Genomic DNA, 18,067 nt, shown 5'->3' with positions numbered 1-18,067 from the left:
CATATCAAATGCCGAAGATAACAACTGCTTAATTTGGTGTAGAAATCCCAAATCATTGGAAACAAGAATTGTATCATCCACATAAAGGGCAAGGATTACAAAACTACCATTTTGGTGTTTGGTAAATAAGTTGGGATCAGAAGAGCAAGAGAGAAAGCCATGGGAGGTAAGAAAAAGATCAAACTTGATGTACCAGGCCCGTGAAGCTTGTTTAAGACCATATAAATCCCTATGAAGACGAGCAACAAGATCTTCCTTACCTGCAATAACAAATCCTTCTGGTTGCTCCATGTAAATTTCTTCATTCAAATCTCCATTCAAGAAAGCTGTGCGCACGTCCATCTGATGAATTTCTACGTCAAATTGAACAGCAAATGCCAATAAAACCTGAATACTAGTAATGCGAACAACTGGTGAAAAGGTTTCATGATAATCAACGCCAGCAACTTGAGAATAACCTTTGGTAACTAAACGTGCCTTGAATTCTTTTCCATATAGCATAAGTTTCACCCTAGTTAATGACATGAATGTACTTATTAACCATAGAGGAACAACATAATTTGAGATCATTTAAATAAAAGTACCTATATAGATGATACAAGTACCTATATGCATGAACAAGTACCTCTATACATGATACAAGTACCTATATACATGGTATATCAATTTACCCTTCTTATGTTATGCCTTATATATACATGAATTAATATGGGTGCCCAAGTTTCCATGGCATTAGTTAATTACTTGAGAGAACAGAAGCTTAGAAAAAAACTAGAGTGAATATGGGGGCCAAAACCTTATAAATTACAGTGAATATGGGTTTGACAAGTGGCAGTGAGAGATAATTTTCTCAAATGAATGTCGTGCAAAACATGTACAAGAGAGGGTGAAGAAAGAGAGACATGAATTTCAAAGAGGGGAGATGAGTGTGGAGGGAGAGATGGTGTGTGAGCTTGAGAGAGAGAGAAAGGAGCACGTAGGGAGAGCTCGCGCACGTAAGCCTGAGAGAGAGGGATAGAGCACGTGACCGGAGAGATGCTAGGAGAAAGCATGTGAAAAGAGAGATGTTGTGGGAGAGCTTAAGACAGGGGTAGTTTAGAGCAAAGAAGGTAACTTAGGTAAGTGAGCTAGACATGCATGCTTGAGAGAGAGGAGGAGAGTGGCAGCCGGAGACGTGCCTTAGAGAGAGGGGAGAGATGGCATGTTGAGAGAGTGAAGAGAGTGAGAAGTGAGGGTCGAAACCTTTGCTTCTCATAGTCATTAATTAACCAGGACTAATAGGGCATGATTAATTAATTAATTTGCATATTGCGTTAGTATGTAAGGTTAATATACATGATACAAGTACCTACATACATGGTATCAATTAACCCTTCCTATGTAATGCCTTGTAAGTCACATAGGATGTGACATCTCATGTAATGTTAGAATAAGGATCTTTCATCAACAATAGTGGATTTTATTTCATTACATTATCAGGTTTTAACTCCTAAGTAGAGAAAATGAAAAACAATTACTTTTATTCCTATTTTTTAGTAAGAAACACTCGTAGATATGGTACTCATATGAGCTATACAAGGCCATCTAGTTTGCATGAGAAATCAACCTAAGATACCATAAACATGGCTTAAAAAAAATCATATAACTAGAGTACATCTTGTATGATATGGTACTCATGTGAGTTATACAAGGCCATCTAGTTTGCATGAGAAAAATCGACCTAAGATACCATAAACATGGCTAAATAAAAATCATATAACTAGAGTACGTCTTGTATGATAAAAGTGACAAGAGACTGAATCTATATTACATATTAAACATCAAATGTTGTAGAATAAAAGCATGAATAACTTAAGTGAGACACAATTAATTGTTGAGATAGAAGAATGTAGAACTAGCCAATTTTAGAGTATCTCAATTACCAGAGGAGTCGACAGTCTACCATGAAGGAAGAGTTTTCGTTGTGGACTTTTGGAATCCTCAATCAAATGCTAAACCTTAAACCCGAAACTCAAAAACCACATCCAATGTTTGTGTTCCTGATTCCTAGCTGCATGGAAGATTTATTAGTTGATTAGTAGGATGTTCTGTTGTTTTGTACTCTTTGCTAGACCGTGGATTGGACCAAAGACCCACATGGTATTTATGATATGCACTATGTCTTATGGGTCACTTTGGGTCCCTTAAAGCATCAAAGATCGCTTCATTAAAGAGAGGAAAGGTTGTGATTGTTATTTCTTTTTCTCTCTTTGGAGGAAAGCCAATAATTCGAACTCTCACAAGTGCATGAAATAGAGCTTTAGTAACGGAAGCAAAAACGATTCAACAAGGTTTGCGATTGCAAATGAAAAATCCTTAAGCCAAAACTATATTTGCACGGATTAAGTATTTTCAATCGTGTGTAAAACCGGTTTCTCCTTGGACGCGACGTCGTCCACTTTTTGTCGTCGAGGACGCAAGCATAAGCATGAACGGCGTGTCATAAAGGATGGGTTTTCAGTAGTAGTAAATTCAGAAGTTGTATTCTAAAATGCGTGTCGTGGCTCGAAGCACAGAAGAGAGCGATGGCTGTTGCCAAAAGTGACGACGTGCCAGCATCTCGCATTGGCTTGTGTCTGCTCACAGCCCACCATCGCCACCCTTGCTCATTGCATGAAGCAAATAAGATAATGGCCAGCCTAGCTGTCTCCTCTATTTTTTGATCAAGCGTCCCCTTCGCATCGCTCTTATATCGCTTGTAACATGCTCTTTGGCATAGTCTACTCCTCATTGCACCATCAACACATAGCTCTCAGCTACACCTACCTCTCATCAACACAGCTCTCTGAGCTGGGCTGAGCGGTAAACTCCACCATGGTTTCCTTCTCTTTCCTCTCCTCGTTTCTTTCCCGCCTTCACTGTAACAAGCGGCAATCCCGCGTCTACACAGAGACTCTTTCTGCCTCGCAAGCATTCGAGGCAGATCTGGCAGAGGGACTTCAAGAGCTTCATACAGACTCCACGTCACCCTACCTGAGCCTGAGCTGGCTCTCCAGTGCTGTGGGTATGCTGCTCTCCGCACAGGCCTCTGTGCAGGACGTCCTCGTGCCATGCTTACAATCGCCCCTGCCCGCTCGAGACATCAATATGATTCAGCAGTACATGGACAACAGCGTGAAGCTGCTGGACGTGTGCAGGCTGCTGATGGACGTTGTGGGTGGCGTTGACGGCTATGTGAAAGCCGTGCAGCTTGCCCTCGGCTACGTGCCGTGCAAGCAAGGTTTCAGCTCTGAAAGTGGTGCAGTGCTGCGAGCAAAAAAAGCTCTCATCACAGCACAGCACGTGCGAGCAAACCTGGGAGAGTCGTCGACTTTGAGGATCGGCCGTGCACACGAGCGCGGGCGCGCACACCATGAGCTTGCAGCTTGTGGCTCAATGCTTAGAAGAATGGGGGACAAGCTTTTGGTTCCAGATGAGCATGCTGGACAACGGCGCGAGGACGCACCCACCTGCTCCTACTCTAGTTCCTTTTCTGCCTTGCCCGCTGCTCTCTATGGAGGGCAAATGGCTACCGTCTTCGTTTTCAAACTTCTTGCAGCGGCGCTTCCATCTGCAAAACCTACTCAATCTCAATTAGGTGTTCTGCATGTTCTGGGCCGGCCATTGTGGGCAGTTCCTCTTCTTACACTCCAAGACAAAGTCAACAAAGAGCTTCTGGCGCGAGTACAGAAGAGATCTGTGACCGTCCTACCCGACCTAGACATCATAGATGCCTTTGTTAAACAAATCAATGAAATGCTGTCACAAATCTTGGAACAACCCAGTACTCATGCACAATATTCGCAACCAAGGGACGATCTCAGCCGTCTAGCTGACACTACCAGCAAGATGGCGGACGAGCTTCAAACCTTCGTGTCTACGCTCCATCTTCAGATCCAAAGCGTTTCCGGGTCACTTGTGGATACGAGAATGGCCTTGCTCGACTCCCTCACAAGAACGGGATTGCTACACGTGTGAGGCTCTCTTTTACACGTCATGTCCCCAAAGTTTTGGTAGTGCTAGGTCAAACTGTACATAAGCACGTGGAAAGCCTGTACAACAAAAGAAATGTAGAGATTATGAGGAGTTATAAAGAAGCCTCTTTTTTTATATTTGTCTTTCTTCTCACGTATGCATATGTATCATCCTCAAACTTTGCATACACACCAGTGGTTTCGCTCGCATCTATACAAGGCTCGTAGAAGCATGTTGCGTCATGAATTATGTTATATCCATTGTTGTACACTTAAAAAAACGTAATATAGACTCAATCTCAAGGGCAAACTTAAGGCTATCTTCCAAACTGAGATTATGTTTTAATTGGAAAGTTTCACCCTAACTTGATAAAAAAGCAAATCATCACAGAAAGACAATGAAGGCTTGAAAGTTTGAGCTCTAGCTATAAGCTTGCTAAGGACGCCTCATTTTTTGTCACGAGAAAAGCATTGTGACAACACCTTTGTCCTAATATCCAAACATACGTACTTGCTATACTGACATCATCTCATTCAAAATACTTAGAGTCTTATGATTGCGATTTTCCTTTATATGTACATATTATACATGGCAAAGAAGATAGCTTTCCACGATGGAAATGCTGACACATGGACACCTAAAGGGTCAAATCACATTATAATATTTGAATTTGTAGTAAAGTTTGAACTGATTTCAATATCCAACCGAGCGATTGTGTGTGCCCGAAATTTTACAACTTTTCAATGTCAATTTCTAGACTACACTAGCTAACTAAAAATTACCTTTAACTTAACATAGATGAACACTTGAATACACAATTTTGGCTTGAATGTCACTATGTATTGCGTAGAAAGCCTAAAGATTGCGAGTACAAAATATGGACATCTAGTTTGCATATACACATGAAGGGAGTTGTCAAATAGAGGATACAAGAGATCCAAGCAATATAGTAATCTCACCAGGCTAACAATGTAAATAGAAAAACATATTACAATCACCCTTGTCTTTTTTTTTAAGGGAGTTAATTTTTTATTAGAATTACTACGACTGGTTACAATCATACATGGCAAAAGCCACCCATCTTACTGGGACATACATATTAAGATTACATCATAGTTTGAAAACATGGCCGTCAGAACAAAGGACAAATGGGTTTATCATATTATAGGTTTATGGTACTTGGCTAGGAAGTGTTGTGGATGAGTTGGAGTAAGACATAATGGCAAAGAAGTTTCTCGTTGGAATAGAGTTAATATTGCTGGTGTCAAATACTATCAAGTTGGCTATCTGCATCTCTTATGTCCTCTCACATCATGGTCGTGGGTCAGCAGAGGGTGAATCTCAGCTGCCGTCAAATTACCAAGATATAAAAAACATAATCAATCACAGTAGTTCATCAGCTACTTCCAACTCATTAGTGGGAACGTGGAATGCAGCAAATGCTACCAACTCAGCTCTCAGAATCTGGAATGCAGCAGATGCTACCACGTGTAATTACAGTTTGTATTGTGCTAAATTTCTCAGCTCTAACTACATTGTATGCCCTTCGCCTCCCCACAACCACGACGACAAGGAATGGCTCACCAAGACTGGGAATGGTCATAGGTGGGCCATTGCCGGGGAATCTGGTCGTCAGCTAGCACTGGCTCCCAATTCCTCTTGGGAATGGCCACCCCATGGCCATTCCCTATACCATCATGACTTATCCTCTAAGGAATTGTGACCTAGCTCTCATTTCCCTTTTCATAGAGGGAGAAAGGAAGATCCAAGCGCTTCGAATTGCATTCAATTCTTCTCAAAATCTTATTGGTCACAACTACTCTTCAATTCCTCCTCTCCTTCTAAGCACTTTAAAATCTAGATTTTCAGACAACTACTCATAAATTCCTCTTGTTCCTTGCCCTTATCTTCTACACTCGTCGTGTAAATCCTCCTGGAAGCCAAGCCGGCCGACAGTTGACGACTAGTAGAATATGTTTGGCGATGCACAAGCAAACCCCCTATAAGCTAAATCAAAATTTAGTGCAACTGGCGATTGACGTGCGCGATTCGAATAGTGACGGGCGACTGAAATAGTGGGGAAAAGAGGGAGCAGTCAAACGTGATCGTTTATAAGTAATGTGCCGATGGTACCCTTTTAGCCAGACACAAAGCACGTCCTTCCTCCCTGCTCTCAAAGACAAGCCTCAAGGCCCTTAGCTGTAGTGCCCTACTTTACAAGACGTTAATCCTCGCGCCTACTACTTTATGACAAGAATGGTCTTCGTCTCCCAAAACAAATGCATGAAAATTGAAATTCAATAAATCCATACTCGCTTTGTTAAGGATGTGAAGAGCTCAAGCTCACCACTTCGAGGCACTTTTTGCGGTAGCAATGAGTATCACGCTCACCACTTCCAAGCACCTTAACGACTTCATTAATTATAGACTGTTGTACACTTTTTGCCCTAGCATCATGTGCTTACTTGCTTCTCCAAGAGGACACGCACTCTAGAATCAATTGTATCCAAGCAAGCAATGGTTCAACGTATGCCAATCTCACATGCACACGCATTTTGTGCTGTTTCACATTAAATATTATCAAGCTCCCCGTGGATGTTTTCTCTTGTCGATACCATTAATTACACTCAAAGCACTCTATTTGAAAAACAATAAACGTACATGTGCATGGTCATGGTTTTAGAATATTCTCCAATAAATGTACATGCACATGTGCATGAGCATGGTTTTTAAATATTATACAATATACATGTTTTAATGCAAGTAGCGATATTGTGCTTTAATTTTGTTTTTTCTTTCATTCTCATGCACATGTGCATGAGCATGGTTTTTAAATATTATACAATATACATGTTTTAATGCAAGTAGCGATATTGTGCTTTAATTTTGTCTTTTCTTTCATTCTCATGCACATGTACATGTACATGTGCATGAGCATGGTTTTTAAATATTATACAATATACATGTTTTAATGCAAGTAGCGATATTGTGTTTAATTTTGTCTTATACTATATATATATGTTGTAAATGAAGTAAACATTCATCATTCGAACTACTGAGAGAAAATGATTGTTTGGATAATACTCACCCATGAAAATAAAAGATCACTCAGTGTTGTAGAAGGAACACATATCTAGCTTGAAGGAAATGAGCACTCTTAACAAACAAGTCTTCCAAATCATCTAGGCTAACGATATACAAAAAATCTTTGAGTGAATGGCCTTCCTTGACTTTCTGGTAGGGAAAAAATTGTTGAAATGTAGAGATAAAGAGACGAGACAAGAGACACATCATGTACGCTCCCAAAGACTGATTCATATTAAGGACAAGATACATATATATATGTGAGACCAAGTTAGGTAGAGTGAGCCATGTATAGAGCTCCAACACCCCCACTCAAACAAGGGTCTCTAGCTATGGATGAAAAAACCCTTGGGGAGTACAAGGGAAAAACCCAATCCCCTATACAAATGTGAAAATATGAACCAGAAGTAATGATGTGAAAGTGCATTGTGCATCTATGTACAAATATACAAAAGGACCAAGAGGTCATAGTGTGCAATTGTGAAATGTGCAAAGTGCGTGGTGTCTAGAAGATTACAACGATATATGTACAAAGCTACCATAAGAGTAAAGAGCCTAATCTAGAAAGAGTGAGCCCGAGGTAACTCCAAGCTCTGAGCGCAAGAGAATGAAGCGTGACTCATTAAGACCTTTGGTAAGAATATCTGCAATCATCTGGTCACTTGGACAATGTTCAATCATGATAGTGCCTTTACGTACTTCGTATCGAACATAATGGTAATGCACAGCAATATGTTTTGACTTGTTATGTTGGACATAGTCTTTTGCAAGACTAATAGCACTCTGATTATCACACCGCAAGGGTGTACTAGAAAGAGGAGAATGACCAATATCTGTCAACACTTGTCGAAGCCAAATGAGTTCACGAGCTGCAAGTGATGCCGCAACATATTCAGATTCGGTTGTAGAAACTACAACACAACGTTGTTTCTTGCTGGTCCAAGAAATAAGACAACCATTAATGAAGAAACAATTGCCACTAGTAGATCGCATAGATAAATGTGAGCTAGCCCAATCTGCATCTATGTAACCCAAAAGAGAAAGAGATGGAATGGAGTTGGATGTGAATTGTCGTTGATAAACCAAACCATAATCTGCAGTGCCTTTCAGGTATTTCAACACGCGCTTTGCTGAAGACCAATGCTTAAGAGAAGGACATGCAAGATGTTGCCCGAGATAGTTAGCAATAAACAAAATGTCAGGACGAGTGTTCAAACAAACAACTTGAAGACATCCAACCAAATTAGCATATAGTTGATTTGTAACAAGCTGGCCACCACCATCAGAAGTGTTTTTCATGGAACTCGCAAGACAAGGAGTAGTTGCTGAATGTGCAGATTCCAAACCAAACTTCTTAATAGTATCTTCAATAAACTTTGACTATCGAAGTAATAAAATACCTTTGCTGCGATCCCTTTGAATCTGAATGCCAAGACACGAGTGAAGCTCTCCAAGATCCACCATATCAAATGCCGAAGATAACAACTGCTTAATTTGGTGTAGAAATCCCAAATCATTGGAAACAAGAATTGTATCATCCACATAAAGGGCAAGGATTACAAAACTACCATTTTGGTGTTTGGTAAATAAGTTGGGATCAGAAGAGCAAGAGAGAAAGCCATGGGAGGTAAGAAAAAGATCAAACTTGATGTACCAGGCCCGTGAAGCTTGTTTAAGACCATATAAAGCCCTATGAAGATGAGCAACAAGATCTTCCTTACCTGCAATAACAAATCCTTCTGGCTGCTCCATGTAAATTTCTTCATTCAAATCTCTATTCAAGAAAGCTGTGCGCACGTCCATCTGATGAATTTCTAAGTCAAATTGAACAGCAAATGCCAATAAAACCCGAATACTAGTAATGCGAACAACTGGTGAAAAGGTTTCATGATAATCAACGCCAGCAACTTGAGAATAACCTTTGGTAACTAAACGTGCCTTGAATTCTTTTCCATATAGCATAAGTTTCACCCTAGTTAATGACATGAATGTACTTATTAACCATAGAGGCACAACATAATTTGAGATCATTTAAATAAAAGTACCTATATAGATGATACAAGTACCTATATGCATGAACAAGTACCTCTATACATGATATAAGTACCTATATACATGGTATATCAATTTACCCTTCTTATGTTATGCCTTATATATACATGAATTAATATGGGTGCCCAAGTTTCCATGGCATTAGTTAATTACTTGAGAGAACAGAAGCTTAGAAAAAAACTAGAGTGAATATGGGGGCCAAAACCTTATAAATTACAGTGAATATGGGTTTGACAAGTGGTAGTGAGAGATAATTTTCTCAAATGAATGTCGTGCAAAACATGTACAAGAGAGGGTGAAGAAAGAGAGACATGAATTTCAAAGAGGGGAGATGAGTGTGGAGAGAGAGATGGTGTGTGAGCTTGAGAGAGAGAGAAAGGAGCACGTAGGGAGAGCTCGCGCACGTAAGCCTGAGAGAGAGGGATAGAGCACGTGACCGGAGAGATGCTAGGAGAAAGCATGTGAAAAGAGAGATGTTGTGGGAGAGCTCGAGACAGGGGTAGTTTAGAGCAAAGAAGGTAAGTGAGCTAGACATGCATGCTTGAGAGAGAGGAGGAGAGTGGCAACTGGAGACGTGCCTTAGAGGGAGGGGAGAGATGGCATGTTGAGAGAGTGAAGAGAGTGAGAAGTGAGGGTCAAAACCTTTGCTTCTCATAGTCATTAATTAACCAGGACTAATAGGGCATGATTAATTAATTAATTTGCATATTGCGTTAGTATGTAAGGTTAATATACATGATACAAGTACCTACATACATGGTATCAATTAACCCTTCCTATGTAATGCCTTGTAAGTCACATAGGATGTGACATCTCATGTAATGTTAGAATAAGGATCTTTCATCAACAATAGTGGATTTTATTTCATTACATTATCAGGTTTTAACTCCTAAGTAGAGAAAATGAAAAACAATTACTTTTATTCCTATTTTTTAGTAAGAAACACTCGTAGATATGGTACTCATGTGAGCTATACAAGGTCATCTAGTTTGCATGAGAAATCAACCTAAGATACCATAAACATGGCTAAACAAAAATCATATAACTAGAGTACATCTTGTATGATATGGTACTGATGTGAGTTATACAAGGCCATCTAGTTTGCATGAGAAATCGACCTAAGATACCATAAACATGGCTAAATAAAAATCATATAACTAGAGTACATCTTGTATGATAAAAGTGACAAGAGACTGAATCTATATTACATATTAAACATCAAATGTTGTAGAATAAAAGCATGAATAACTTAAGTGAGACACAATTAATTGTTGAGATAGAATCTATCCAATGGTTCATATTAGAAGAGCGGAATCTTTCTTAAATTTAGGGCACAATCACAATCCACATGTTCATGTCGATGTTTTAATCTTTGAAATATTTGTACAAAGAGCCATTAAATTATCAATGTGTAAAACCTAATCAATACTATTGATGGTTACTTTATTCATCCTAGCTATTGCACTTGGACTAAGAAAACAAACAAGATAAGAAAGATTAAAAGAAAGATTAAGAAAACAAACAAGATAAGGATATGGTACATATCTTAACATGGCTTGCTTGTGATGCTTGTGTGGATGGAGAAGATAGCTAGTTATACAAGAGATCTAGTCCCTATGGCTCCTTCAACACTACCATCTTGAGGATATGATAAAAGGAACAAACCAAGCTATGAATGAACCATGAGTGATCGACACAACTACAGGTTAAGGTTTAGAAACTTTCTCTAGCCCCCGTTTAGGAAAAAGGATTTTGTTGTAAGCTATTAAGACTGTATTATATTCTTGGTAGCTATAGGGTGACTTCTATTGCAATGTAAGTATTCTACTTTATTTGGATATAGGTGATTATCTTTCCAGTATATTAAATGCCTCTCTTAGTAGAAAAGTTTATATGTATTAAGATAAAAAAGGTGTGTCTTTCCTACATCAATAACAATTAAAATGACAAGCTGCTTGCACTCCACTCTATGAGGGGTGCGCATACTTCATCCTTCATGCGACCTTGGAGTTACCTAACTTGAAAACCATGCATGTTTGGAGCAATGCTACTGTTACAAGCCTCTTTTGGTGAGTGCTCAGCATTATGTGTAGCTGGCATTTAACAATTTTGACATACCATATCTTTTATAAATAATATGTAAAATTCTTTCAAACCGTTTGTAGGATCATGAAGAAGATGCTTCCTAAAAACAACAAGATGCTAAGAGCAAGGGCGCATGCTAGGAGAGGATGGACATTACTTGGCATTGATTACGAACGTATATATATATGTGTGTGTTAATGATTGTGTGCTATTTTGGGGTGCTCATAAAGATGCAACTCAATGTACCAAAATATGGAGAGTTTTGTTTTACCAAAGTGATTTGCAAGGTACAATGATTCCTCAGAATGTGTTGAGGCATTTTCCTATCATACCACACATTCAACACATGTTCTAGTACAAGTTTTATGCCGAACTTGTGACATGGCATGCACACAATTGTTCCGCCGCACGATGAGGGTCTCGATAGATTCAATGGCATGGAAACACCTAGAAAAGAGTGTTCGGAATTCAAGCACGAGCCTCGTCACTTACGCCTTGCATTGAGTATGAATGGATTCAATCCATTTGTCTCAAATTGACATCATGGACCACATAGCTAGTGGTAGTAGGGAACTACATTTTCCCTCCTTGGAAATTAATAAAGAAGGGACATGTGATGCTAATTGTTCTCATGCCCGACAAGCACAAGGTTAATAACATGGATATGTACCTTGAACCTTTGAGACATTTTCCCTCCTTGGAAATTAATAAAGAGGGGACATGTGATGCTAACTGTTCTCATGCCCGACAAGCACAAGGTTAATAACATGGATATGTACCTTGAACCTTTGAGACATTATGGCATGGCATCCAAGTGTGCCATAATGTGTCCCGACTACTTACACAACATAGTACGAAGGTGAAGGTAATTTAGGTGGATAATGCATATGGAGAGTGATCTGGTAATTTTTTAAATTTTAATCATCTTAAATTTGATTTGAGTTACCTAATACTATATGGCTCTAGATATATTTTATTTTTTCATTGCGCATAATTAGGACTCACAACATCCGGTGACAATGCTTATCCTATTTGTGGTTTGTCGCTTGTTACATCAAGGGCCTATGAATCTCAAGAAGGTCGTGTATGAAGACCATCACGATTTTTTTTGAATTGATCATATACAAAATAGCTCCCCCCACATCCTCTAAGAGTAGGGGATTATGAAGTATTGTGGAAAGGATTGTCCCGTACACCACCATCGGGAATGACAAAGTACTCAATATTCTTTCGTATCCCATATTGGACAAACATAGGAATGACAAGGTAGTTAATCTTCTTCCGGGGGAACCGAAAGGAGAATAGACACATCAATGTTGAAGAAGGTGAATACATTTTGTATTCTCAATAGTGAAGTTATGAAGAGGTGGGTGGTGGCAAGGTATGAAGAGGTGAGGAGAGAAGAGAATTTAGGATGTGTTCGAGAGGCTTGTCATTTCCTCTGCAGCAGCTTGCACCACTTCCAAAACATTGTACTATGTATTGGATTTATGAAGAAATGGAAAAGTCCGTAGAACATGGAGAGACAGTGACAAAAGAAGAGTGGGAGTATGCAAGAGGATGCAAGCCTCATGTAAGTGTGTCTCTACTTTCTCTTTTTTTATTCAAGTAGAATCTCATGATATGGTTATTCAATATCATAAATATATTTCATTTGGTATTGGTGGTAGTATAAGGTATACAATGCCATGTGGTCCAAAGGAAGGCATTTCTTGAGCCAATGTATAGATACAAAGAGAAATACCTAAGATTGTGGGGTTATGGCAAACCTTGAGCAAGAAAGTGAAAAAGTGCTTGATTATTGTGGCATGATTTAAAACATCATAAAGGTTGGATTAAGGACATTCCAAATTTTTATATTAGATGTAAAGTGGTTCAAGGATGTGTGTGGAGGCACTCAAACAATTGTAAAACGGTATCCAAATTGATTTATGGTGATCAATTTCACAAAATATTATTAAAACCGAGAGGGACACATTTGTGCTACCTCACCATTGTGAATAAGTAAGTTCTAACATAAGATTTTATTTTGTCATAGTTATTGTGATTCATTGTAAATGCACAATGTCTCCCTTAAATCTCTCATGTGGACATGAAATCTTTTCATGTAACCACTCATGCTGACTTCGCACAAGTGCGATGTCATCATTGAAAGAAGAAGGCATCGGCGGTCTTCTACACATGGTGGGCACCTACTAGTTGTTAAGCCCTCCCTTTTCTCCCTTCATCAGAAGCCCTCCCTTTCCCTTCTCCTCTTCTCCCTTCACAATTCCTTCTCCTCTTCTCCGTTCATAAGCCCTCCCTCACCTTCACAAGCCTTTCTTCTCTTCTCCCTTCACAAGTCCTCCCTCACCTTCACAAGCCTTTCTTCTCTTCTCCCTTCACAAGCCTTTCTTCTCTTCTCCCTTCACAAGTCCTCCCTCACCTTCACAATCCTTTCTTCTCTTCTCCGTTCATAAGTCCTCCCTCACCTTCGCAAGAAAACCCCTTCTCACTTTTACAAGCTCTTCTCACAAAAAAACCAATTTTTCACCTTAACAAGCCTTCTCCCTTCACAATAAAACCTTCTTCTCCCCTAACAGGAAAATCCTCTTCTCCATTCAATGAAGAAAGGCCTCCCTTATCTTCTTTTGTTTTCTTTAATCTCTTTTTTTTAAAAGTTAATTGATTGCTAGGGTTTGAGACTTACCTCAAATGTATTACTTTCTCTTTTTGAATGCTTGCTTTCTCTCTTGCTTGCTCTCTTGTATGCTTAACTAGTTGTATTAATAGTTATTTATAAGAAAAACTTTACTCATCTTTTTCTTTTTGTGGCTAGGTTAAGGTATTCTCTAGATAGGTTAAGGCAATCTTCTCTAATCTCCCTTAATCATGTACAAGATTCTAAAAATAATAAGAGGTAAACCCTTGACTGAATTCTTTGTTTTTCTTGCACCTTCGGATGTCAAGGATTATTTCTTGAGCTTTGTAGCCTATGTATAATGCTTAAGCTTATGTACTATGCATTAATGCATTATGCATTATGAGCTACACATAAACATATGCATACATAGCTCATAATGCATAAGCTTAATACATAAGTTAATGCAATAATGATTTATGCATAATGCATTAAGCTTAATGAATTATATCAGTATTTAATGCACAAAGACGATGATGAAAGTGGTAGTGATGATGAAGGTGGTGGTGCACGTGTGGCAAAGATGTGGGCAAGGAAAAACTTAATAAAGATGAAGATGAAGGTGATGCATTATTTCACTTAGTTTTCTTAGTCATATTCATTTTTTGACATGAAAAAGTTTATGTAATTTTCAATATAATCCATGACAATATTGTAATTATTTTTTTATGTTTTAAGTGATTAAGTAGTGTTCAAATAATGTGATTAAAAAACAAACAAGAACAGAATGGGGGAGAGATGTGGGGGATAGACATCTCTCCCCCATTATATCCTTTTTTTTTTGCAGAAAGTCAATAGCTATAGCCGGATATATATGCTGCTACACACACAACAATAGATGGGGTTATAATGCACGTTCATATAGCAGTGCGTGTATAGCCACGTATACTTTTCTTTCCATAAATGGATTCTTTTAAATTTACATGGCTCTAAATGTAGTTGCCATCCTCAATTGTTGTAGGATCACATCTCTTATATCTTCTCACCTCTTTCTTAATACCCCTAGGTAATGTTTTGAGCTCTAATTTTCCTTCTTGCTTAGATGGCAAGAGAAGGATCCAAACACTATAATTTGGATTAAAATCTTCTGAAATTCTTGTCCTTCAAAGCAACTATTTGCATCTTTCCCTTCACAAATACTCTTAAAATCCGCTTGTTCCATGTCCTTATGTTTAACTTCTTTATAGTGTCTATAAATCCTACATAGCATAGTCAAAGTTACACCCATCACTACAAGGAAAAGCGGTTGTACATGCATTTTAATGTCGTGGTTTAAAATGTTGCTAGTGCATTTATAAGCGCGTCTAAAATCACGTCTACTGACAGGCATCTATAGGCGTGTCTATTTGCGTATCTATAAGCGCGTCTATATCATTATGGATGTGCCTATAGACGTACCTATAGACGCACATATAGAGGTACTCTAGAATTTTAAAAAATATCCAAAGAGCTGTTGTGCCTGTGCAGATGTATAGCTGCATTTTTTACACATGCAGCTATATTTTCTGCACAGGCAGCTCTATGGTTTAAGCTACAAAAACAAACCTACAAAACAAATCCCTAGCACCCAAGGGTGCAATAATAATAGAGGAAAGATAGAAAAGCACTTACCTCTTTTTTGTGATGTTGAAGGAGAGGATTAGAGGACCTACAAAACCAATAAAAGGATGAGGAAAGGATTAGTAATGCATACATACAAAAGCTTATGCAAGCTATGCTGCTATGCAAGCCTTATGCAAACTAGCCGCTATGCAAGCGATGCTAAAGCTTATGCATAAAACATGCATGGGGCCTTATGCAAAAAGCTTTAAGCGTAATGATTTATGCATGAGGCCTTATGCATAAGGCTTATGCATAAAGCATGCATGAGGCCTTATGCATAAAGCCTATGCATAAAGCTATGCATGATGCCTTATGCATCAGGCCTTCTACATAAAGCTATGCATGAGGCTTTTGCATAAAGCACTATGCAAGCCACGCTAGCCTCAACTAAACCATACCCCGGCACTATGCATTAAGCATATATGCATGAGGCTTATGCATAAAGCACTACGCATTAAGCATATATGCATAGATTAAGCTCTACAAAAACAAACCTATAAAACAAATCCCTAGCATCCAAGGGTGTAATAATAATAAAGGAAAGAGAGGAAAGATAGGAAAGCAGTTATCTCTTTTTGGTGTTATTGAAAGAAAACATGAGAAGACCTACAAAACCAACAAAAGGGTAATGGGGCCTTATGCATAAAGCTTTAGGCATAATGCTTTATGCATGAGGCCTTATGCCTAATAAAGATTTAAGCATAATGCTTTATGCATGAGGCCTTATGCATAAAGTACTATGGATAAGGCTTATGCATAAAGCACTATGCATACATAAGGCCTTAAGCATAAAACTATGCATGAGGCCTTATGCATAAAGCTTATGCACAAACCTACTAAACAAATCCCCAACACCCAAGGGTGCAATAATAATAGAGAAAAGAGAGGAAAGATACAAAAGCACTTACCTCTTTTTCATCATGTTGAAAGAGAGGATTAGAGGACCTACAAAACCAACAAAAGGGTGAGGAAAAAATTAGTAATGCATACATAAAAAAGCTTATGCTGTAAGCTATGCCGCTATGCAAGCCTTAAGCAAACTATGCCCTTATATGCAAGCTATGCTACAGCTTATACATAAAGCATGCAGGAGGCATTATGCATGAGGCCTTATGCATAAGGATTATACATAAAGCATGCATGAGGCATTATGCATGAGGCCTTATGCATAAGGCTTATGCATAAAGTATTATGCATGAGGCTTATGCCTCATGCATAAAAGCATACGTGAGGCCCTATGCATAAAGCTATGCATGAGGCCTTATGCATAAAGCACTATACAAGCCACGCTAGCCTAAACTAAACCGTACCTCGGCACTATGCATTAAGCATGTATGCTAGAGCTTAATGCATGCATAGAGGTCCATGTATAGAGCTTAATCTATGCGTAGATCTCTATGCATTATGAATGCAAGCATAGCGCTTAATCTATGTATTAAGCTCTACCAATAAAGCTTAATGCATTATGAATGCAAGCATAGCGCTTAATCTATGTATTAAGCTCTACCAATAAAGCTTAATGCATATATTAAGCTCTATGATTAGAGCTCTATTCATAGATTAAGCTCTATGCATAGAGGACCTACAAAACAAAACCCCTCTTTTTGGTAGATAAAAATAGAGGAAAGAGAGAATAAAAAGATAGGAAAGAGAGCAAAGCACTTACCTCTTTTTGGTGATGTTGAAAGAGAAGATTAGAAGAACTACAAAACCAATAAAAGGGTGAGGAAAGGATTAGTAATGCATACATACAAAAGCCCTAGTAGCCTAATGCATACATACAAAAGCCCTAGTAACCTAATGCATACATATAAAATCGGAAAGATTAAGCTCTATGCATGCATAGAGCTTAATCTATGCATAGATCTCTATGCATTATGAATGCATGCATAGAGCTTAATCTATGCATTATGCTATACGAATAGAGCTTAATGCATAGATTAAGCTCTATGATTAGAGCTCTATTCATAGATTAAGCTCTATGATTAGAGCTCTATTCATAGATTAAGCTCTATGCATAGAGGACCTACAAAATAAAACCCCTCTTTTTGGTAGATAAAAATAGAGGAAAGAGAGGATAAAAAGATAGGAAAGATAGGAAAGCACTTACCTCTTTTTGGTGATGTTGAAAGAGAAAATTAGTAGACCTACAAAACCAACAAAAGGATGAGGAAAGGATTAGTAATGCATACATACAAAAGCCCTAAGAACCTAATGCATACATAAAAAATCGAAAAGAGAGGAAAGAGAGAAAAGTATTTACCTCTTTTTGGTGAAGTTAAAAGAGAGGATTATAAGACCTACAAAACAAAACAAAAAGTTGAGAAAAAAATTAGTAATACAAAACAAAAAGTTGAGAAAAGAATTAGTAATACAAAACCCTAAAAGTGTGAATAGCATGGATACAAAAGGAGGTATAAGCCTTATGCATAAGGAGGTTAAAGTATAAGCCTCTAATGCCTAAGAGGCCTCTTATGCCTAAGAGGCCTCTAATGCCTAAGAGGCCTCTTATGCATAAGCCTCTTAGGCTTATATAAGAAAGAGAGAGAGAGAGAGAGAGAGATAGAGAAG

General features: G+C 38.5%; 1 protein-coding gene across 1 annotated transcript; it reads left to right on the top strand.

Moving 5' to 3' along the window:
• Positions 1-2,853: 2,853 nt before the first annotated feature.
• On the top strand, positions 2,854-3,996 carry LOC147607878 (UPF0496 protein 4-like). The gene has a single exon (XM_086790125.1). It carries the CDS (start codon positions 2,854-2,856, stop codon positions 3,994-3,996), a length of 1,143 nt encoding a protein of 380 aa, XP_086646251.1.
• Positions 3,997-18,067: the final 14,071 nt, after the last annotated feature.

The sequence above is a fragment of the Cibotium barometz genome, chromosome 54, assembly GCF_041138505.1.
Source record: "Cibotium barometz isolate CiBa-2024 chromosome 54, ASM4113850v1, whole genome shotgun sequence".
Taxonomy (NCBI): Eukaryota; Viridiplantae; Streptophyta; class Polypodiopsida; order Cyatheales; family Cibotiaceae; genus Cibotium; species Cibotium barometz.
This window is presented reverse-complemented; position numbering and strand designations above follow the sequence as displayed.

Bases quoted from the DNA above. Each gene is read 5' to 3' on its own strand.
- LOC147607878 (XM_086790125.1), top strand. From the start codon at position 2,854: ATGGTTTCCTTCTCTTTCCTCTCCTCGTTTCTTTCCCGCCTTCACTGT.